This window comes from Arachis ipaensis, chromosome B01 (genome assembly GCF_000816755.2).
Source record: "Arachis ipaensis cultivar K30076 chromosome B01, Araip1.1, whole genome shotgun sequence".
NCBI classification, from domain to species: domain Eukaryota; kingdom Viridiplantae; phylum Streptophyta; class Magnoliopsida; order Fabales; family Fabaceae; genus Arachis; species Arachis ipaensis.
In genome coordinates, this window is record NC_029785.2 from 128,215,434 (window position 1) to 128,222,649 (window position 7,216).

Below are 7,216 nucleotides of genomic sequence, written 5' to 3' on the forward strand. Positions count from 1 at the left end.
ATAAAATGTTTTACATAAATATTTAATTATATATTATTATATTAATAAAAAATTAATTTTTAAAATTTATTATTTCTAAATATATAAATATAATTAAATAGTAATATAAATTTTTTATACTTTTAAGCAATCAAATTAATCACTTAATTTAATCAATATGATACCTTTATTTCCGATTATCTATCTTTATTTATGTATAGTGAATAGCACGATAGAAAAGCACTTGAAAAAACAAAAAGTAGCAATGCAGTTTCAATTTCCCAATTGCTTTTTGACATTTTTGGATTATCTTCTTCTCCTCTGCTTCCTTTATTAGTAGAAATTAAATCACAAAACAGAAATGAGTAATGTACTAAGATCCAATTGTTATAGTAACTTTGCATTGACTCTATTCTGTACCACATAACACCACACATTCACACACACAACCTTATCCAAGACCAGTTTTAATTACCCCCAAAAAAGGGAAACAAAAAAGAATTTATGAAATTTGACTATCAGGTGGGTAAAAATGTCATTTTACAATACCTGCCATTTTAAAATCGAACTAAATTTTCGTAATTTATTATTTATTTATTAATATATATTTTTCATTTTCATTCGCTTTATGTGTCTCTCTCTCTGTTTCAGAACTCAAACACCATAGAGCCTTCTTCAGCTTCAAGTACACGGTCTCTTTCTCTTTCTCTCTCTCTCTCTCATTCGAAAGTTCGATTTTTTAGTTTTTCTTCAGTCCCAATTTTTCGTTTCAATCTCTATAGTGTTCTTCTTCAACTTTTCCACTTTCTGCAGCACAAGAAAATCGAATCTTACTCTGCTCCGAAATTCCAAGCATTTCGCTTTTTTCTGTGCCTCTTTTTTTCTTTGTATTATTATATTTTGTTTTATTCATTCCTATAAGCGGCGTTAGTGATCATCGCCACAGTTGATAGATCCTTCAATTTTTTTCTTCCTCTCTGCTGATTCTCGGCTGAATTGCTTATAACAAAAAAATGGTTCTTCCACGTGATCTGTAACATTGGCATTTTCAGCTACATTTTTGGTACTACCGCCAAATTGTCTTGGTTTATCTTGTTCTTGTTTCCACACTTTTATGTTCATTTGTTTCAATTGCACTTGTCTTTTTAGCCGCCAAAGTGCCAAACTTTGTTGGGTCTGTTCTCATATTCGGCTGTCTTCAACTTTGAATTGAAAAGTTCTCTCTTTTGTCTATTTCTCTTTCTTGTTGGTGGCACTTTGATCAGCCCCTTTTGATCCCTGGATTTTCGGAGTAGAAGTGGAGTACAGTGATCTGAATTTATCTTTTAGCTTAAATCATTGACTGGTTTTATGCTTGGCTTCAAAGATGATGCATGATCATAGAAAAAAGGTAAGGTTTCTCATTGTCTTCATTTGTTTCTATCTGTTTCTATTTTGATTTCGTTGTGGACTTCTCGCCATGTCTGATGCAGAGGAAATTATGTTTATGTCTATGTCTGTGCTTCCCTGACCATAATCCAACATGTATGAAACCTTGTTCTGTGTTCCTGAGTTAATATATGCCTTGGATATTTGAAACATAAGGAATTTTTTTTTTTTTTTGGTTTAGGATGTTCAGTTGTTCACCAAGTTTATTGTTTTGTATTTATGCAGTCCTCTGTAGATGTAGATTTCTTTACAGAGTATGGTGAAGGGAGTAGATACAAAATAGAGGAAGTAATTGGCAAAGGAAGTTATGGTGTTGTTTGCTCTGCATATGATACACATACTGGAGAAAAGGTTGCAATAAAGAAGATAAATGATATATTTGAACATGTCTCTGATGCTACTCGCATTCTTCGGGAGATCAAGCTTCTTAGACTCTTACGCCATCCTGATATTGTGGAGATTAAGCATATTTTGTTACCTCCTTCTAGAAGGGAATTCAAGGATATATATGTTGTTTTTGAACTAATGGAATCTGATTTACATCAGGTCATCAAAGCAAATGATGATTTGACTCGAGAACATTACCAGTTTTTTCTTTATCAGCTTCTTCGAGGCTTGAAGTATATACACACAGGTTATACTTGCACATACACAGATTTCCTAGTGCAGCATTTCAGAATTAAGGTTTATTTTCTAAAACAGTTGCTAAATTATACGAACATTTTTGGCTGATTTTAAACTTCTTCATGGATTTTCAGCAAATGTTTTTCACCGAGATCTAAAGCCGAAAAACATTTTAGCAAATGCCGACTGCAAATTGAAGATTTGTGACTTTGGTCTTGCTAGAGTGGCTTTCAACGATACACCAACTGCTATATTCTGGACTGTAAGAAATTCTCTTTCTCCCGAAATAATCACCTTAAAACATGTCTCCTTCTCTTGTCATAATGCTAATGCAAATTTGTTTGCCTTTCAGGATTATGTTGCTACAAGGTGGTATAGAGCTCCTGAGTTGTGCGGATCCTTTTTCTCCAAGGTGTAATATCTATTATCACCTTTTATCTACAATCGATCATTAAAAATTGATCGCTTTTTCTGACATTTCCCCTTGAATGTTTTTTTCTCAAACAATTTTGACAGAAATATGTTGGTCTTCAGTGTTCTCTACAATTATGAATAATTTTTTTAAAAATATTCTACTAGCATTTTTCCCCCTTCCAGAAATGCATATTGTTTTTGTACTATTTAGTTTCTACTGCTCAATTAAAATAGTAGGTTGCACATCTCTGTGAAATGATGATGGTTATATTTCATGTTTGTTACCAATATTATTATCCTTCATTTGATTGATGTATGTGAATATGAATTTTGTCTTTCAGTATACACCAGCAATAGACATATGGAGCATTGGCTGCATTTTTGCAGAACTATTAACTGGAAAACCTCTTTTCCCTGGGAAGAATGTTGTCCATCAATTGGACCTCATGACTGATTTTCTCGGGACACCATCTCATGAAGCCATAGCTAGGGTGTGTTGTTTGATTTATCATGCTTTTAGTACTTTTCTGTTCTTTATGTTATTATGTAATATAACCAGGGTAGTATATCAACAGGTAAGGAACGAGAAAGCTCGGAGATACTTGAGCAGCATGCGTAGGAAGAAACCAGTTCCTTTCTCCCAGAAGTTTCCTAATGCAGACCCCCTTGCCCTTCGTTTGTTAGAAAGAATGCTGGCATTTGAGCCTAAGGATCGACCTACTGCTGATGAGGTTGAATTTCCACCCATCTACAGTTCACTTTTCACCATCATACTTGGTTGGTTTTAATAGGCAATACTTTGTATAATATTTTTAGGCTCTAGCTGATCCATATTTCAAAGGCTTGGCCAAGGTTGAGAGAGAGCCTTCTGCTCAGCCAGTTACCAAGATGGAATTTGAATTTGAGAGACGCAGGATAACAAAGGAAGATGTACGAGAACTCATATACCGAGAGGCTTTGGAGTACCATCCAAAAATGTTAAAGGAACATCTAGAGGGAGCAGAGCCAACAGGTTTCATGTATCCGAGGTATTTTCCAAACCTGACTAATGTGTTACACTTTCGTTTTCTTAGCATGGTTTGAATATGTCTTCCAGAAACTTAAGCATTCCTTTGAATACTTGGTGTTTTATGTTGTTAATAAATCCTTTTGAAAACTTGGACTATGTTTTTTATTTGTTACAATGCAACTTATACTGCAATTTCATGATTTGCTTTGCTTGTAAATTTGTATGTCTAAATTTTTAATTTGTGTAGTATGTCAGAATTCCGATCAGCCCTTGATTATTTTTCCCCTTCTTTTTCCTATTATTAGTGCTGTTGACCACTTCAAGAAGCAATTTGCATATCTCGAGGAGCATTACGGAAAAGGTGGAACTGTTACTCCACCTGAAAGGCAACATGCATCATTACCCAGGTATTGTAATCAGTGTTATATTTCTGGAAATCGACTTCCTTCTTTGATTACTATTCTTTTTTGTTGTCAAGATATCCATTTATCTGCATCTGTATTATCAGCCATAGTGATTAAAGCCTGTAAGTGCAGGCCATGTGTACTATATTCAGATAAGTCGAAACCGAATGTATGTGAGGTTGCAGAAGATCTCTCCAAGTGTAGCATCAAAGAAAGTGAGAAGCCAGCCATAGATAGGAATGGTGTTATCCCGTTGACCAAGCCTCCTTTACATGCTCCTCAAAATATTCAAGGTGGGATGCTAGCTTTAGCATTCATTTTTCTTTTTCTACATCTTCCTACACTTTCTTCCTTATTGCTTCTCTTACATGCATAGCAGCAGGCATTATTTGTTCGTCAACATTTCTTGTGTTTGGATATGAAATTTATTAATGGATTCTTCTATTGAGTATTTGAAATTCGCTTCCATGATCCACTCCAGGCATAGCTGCCCGGTCTGGGAGAGTTGCTGGTTCGGCGTTGAATTACAACAACTGTGGGGTAGCAGTGACAGCAGAGGCTGCTCAGCGGAGGATGGTTAGAAATCCACCTGTATCGACACAATATGCTGCTTCTAGCTGTTCATATCCTAGAAGAAACCCGAGCTGTAAAACCGAAAGACCAGAAGACAATGGTATTGAAGGTTCTAACGGACTTCAACCGAAGCCTCAATACATGGCACGAAAAGTTGCAGCCGCTCAAGGTGGAGCTGGTGGTCATTGGTAGAGGTTTTACGTGTAATTTGTGGCCAACCACTGCCTTATGCCATGCGAGCTGATATCCGGGTTCTTGTCCCATTCCTGAACCAAGATCAATCATCTTGATTGAACAAAAGGTTTGATTGGCAAAACCTTGAACTGAATCTGGGTGGTACTGAAATCACTGGCAGAAGTATTCTCAGATCTTAAAGCACGATGCTTCACCAATATGAGGTTTGGAAGGGGGGTTTCTATTATGATGAGTTTGTTGCTCTACACTTGATTAATAAAAGAGAATACGAAGCATGAAATGGAAGCAGTGCAGTTGCTGCCCACAAATTTGTGGTGTTCTCTACTGAATAGATATATAAATTATAAAGTGTATTAGCCTTGAAATTTTGGGCATCGTAACAATGATATATTGTAGCCGTTTAACTTTCCTGCTTTTGGTCAGAATAATCGTTCTCCCTTGAAATGTCTTCTATTCTCTATAAGCTGAATGAATGGTCATAAAACTAAGCGAACTTGGAAATGCTTAATCACCATAATTGTCCACTACCACTTGTTGCGCGGTTTATTACAATTAGTACTACCCAATTTGGTTAAAACTAAGTTAGCTTTAGCTTAAGACTTTTAGGAAGTATTCAAACTCTCTTAAAGTGAGAAAGTGAAAGTTTAATCATACTTAAGATTGCTGCACACTAAATTCTTCTTAAGTAAGAAAGTAGAAGCTTAATCATACTTAAATCAAGTTTGTGGGATTCACAGATAAAGAAGTTATAAATTCTCATGCTGTTTATACTTTGTAAGGGCATGCATTGTTGCACGCACTCGTTCAAAGTAGACAAAAATTGATTTTTTTTTTTATTAATTGCAATTAATATTGTAAAGTCCTCCTTATCCATTTCTATTTCTTCTGCCCACGCATCAGAGGAACACTTGAGGAAATATTAAACACCTTGTATCCTCAAGTATTAGTGTATTACTCAAAATCAATCACCAAAAAGTGTAGATATATGTGGCGTGCACAGGAACTTCTAAGATACAGTGGTCCCATCCCAATCCCAGAGGACAACCTCATTCTTTGTGTCTAATGCATAAACTATGTCAATAAATTGCTAGGCGTGCACATTAGATCGGTTTTCTTGAAAAGAATAGACACAAGTAAGTTCTACAAATGCAAGAAAGAGTAAAATGCTTATTTAGTAGTTACTTTAAGATTGTGGTGCAAAGAAACAGGTATTAGAGTAATGTTTTGCCGGTCAATAATATGATCATAGTAATGGCAATAAGTTATCACTCCTTGTTCAATACAAGGATGTTAGGTGTTATTTTTTTTGTTTCCCATCCAACCCGGGAGGTCAAGGACTAATCCGTCGCAGATCGAAATTCCGTTTAAAGATTTGCCGCTAGCCAATGGATTGCTGTATGCACAAGGTGGGATTCGAACCCCCGACACTTGCTTAAGTAGACTAGTGAGCTAATCATTAGACCAACACAATTTGTTTATGTTAGGTGTCATTTATGGTGAGTTATATGATAAAGATATAAGGTTACAGATTTTTCTTTTAATAGAATGAAAGAGAAATTAATAAAGGTAGGACTCACATTTTAAATAATAATAAAATAATAAAAAATAACTATAAAAAGAATTATATTCTTTCTCTATATCACTTCAATCTGTACAGTAGTTTGCTCCGTCATTTATTTATGTAAGCTCATGTACCAATTTCTTTTATAGTTAAACAAAGTCAATGGTGTATGGATTAGAAGAAACGTAAATAAACAGTCATGTACATATTTCATCTCTTGCCAAATTTCCATTCTTGTTCCATAAAGCTAAACAATTCACATGTCTTGGCAGCAGCATTATCCAAGTTTTGAATGGTTCACAAACAGTTATATATTTGTTTATATGGGATGGGGATAATGATAAGAACTTAAAAAATAGAGGGTTACTTAGTAGGAACTACACGCAGCTTCATTCAAACAAGAAACTAGTTTCTGCATAGCCTAAAGAGATGGAACAAGTTAATTAACAAATTAGTAGTATTAGTAGGTATGTACTGCAAAAGCATAAACCAACTTCTTAGGAAAATTGACGTTACTCTTCTCCCAACATGTCAGCCACATAAAACGCGTGCCTCTTCCCCTAAACTTTCATTTCTCATTCATTCTTCTATATATAGGAATAACCCACTTTTCAGTTTTAACCTCATCATTACATATTGTCTTCAAAGCTCAAACTTAGTTCATTACATATATACTATTGCCATGGATCATAAGCATTCTATGGAAGGAGATGCAAATGGAAGCATTAATCTAAAAGGTGATGAACTCCAAAATTTAAGCCACACATGCAGCCTAGACATCACAATATTCGAGCCTCTTGGCCACGGCCTTAGCAGCACTACTTCCAACTCTGTCTCCCCAACAAGCAACGCCACCGTTCGGGCACCGGAGAAGAGCCTCACCCTCTTTGCTCTGCAGCTAGCAGTGCTGGAGAAAGCAGCAACAGGTCTGGGAACTCTTGGTTTTATTTGGGCAACTGTTGTCCTCCTGGGCGGTTTTGCAATAACCTTGGACAAAACAGATTTCTGGTTCATCACCATAATACTCTT

General features: G+C 35.5%; 2 protein-coding genes across 3 annotated transcripts in view; both read left to right on the forward strand.

The window, feature by feature from the left end:
* Positions 625 to 5,134, forward strand: LOC107637802 (mitogen-activated protein kinase 15). Of its 2 annotated transcripts, XM_016341112.2 has the most exons (11): positions 625 to 671; positions 1,245 to 1,369; positions 1,633 to 2,041; positions 2,166 to 2,293; positions 2,384 to 2,443; positions 2,787 to 2,936; positions 3,021 to 3,176; positions 3,262 to 3,473; positions 3,760 to 3,861; positions 3,991 to 4,151; positions 4,340 to 5,134. In XM_016341112.2, exons 2-11 carry the CDS (start codon positions 1,346 to 1,348, stop codon positions 4,621 to 4,623), a joined length of 1,686 nt encoding a protein of 561 aa, XP_016196598.1. In that variant the 5' UTR covers positions 625 to 671; positions 1,245 to 1,345; the 3' UTR covers positions 4,624 to 5,134. The 2 variants fall into 2 exon arrangements, with proteins under 2 accessions (XP_016196598.1, XP_020960166.1); XM_021104507.1 differs by lacking the exon at positions 1,245 to 1,369 and having other exon boundaries at positions 654 to 671.
* LOC107613769 overlaps positions 6,379 to 7,216 on the forward strand; it is a 3,227-nt gene continuing 2,389 nt past the window's right edge. Inside the window, exon 1 of the mRNA XM_021112034.1 lies at positions 6,379 to 7,208. Coding sequence (XP_020967693.1) covers positions 6,657 to 7,208 — 552 coding nt within the window. The 5' untranslated portion in view covers positions 6,379 to 6,656. The remainder of the gene's footprint in view (positions 7,209 to 7,216) is intronic.

What these genes read in the sequence shown, in the direction of transcription:
- LOC107637802 (XM_016341112.2), top strand. Translation starts at nt 1,346, where the DNA reads ATGATGCATGATCATAGAAAAAAG. An exon ending in CAACTGCTATATTCTGGACT is followed by an intron (nt 2,294 to 2,383) that starts GTAAGAAATTCT and finishes TTTGCCTTTCAG; the next exon opens with GATTATGTTGCTACAAGGTG. An exon ending in CTCATGAAGCCATAGCTAGG is followed by an intron (nt 2,937 to 3,020) that starts GTGTGTTGTTTG and finishes GTATATCAACAG; the next exon opens with GTAAGGAACGAGAAAGCTCG.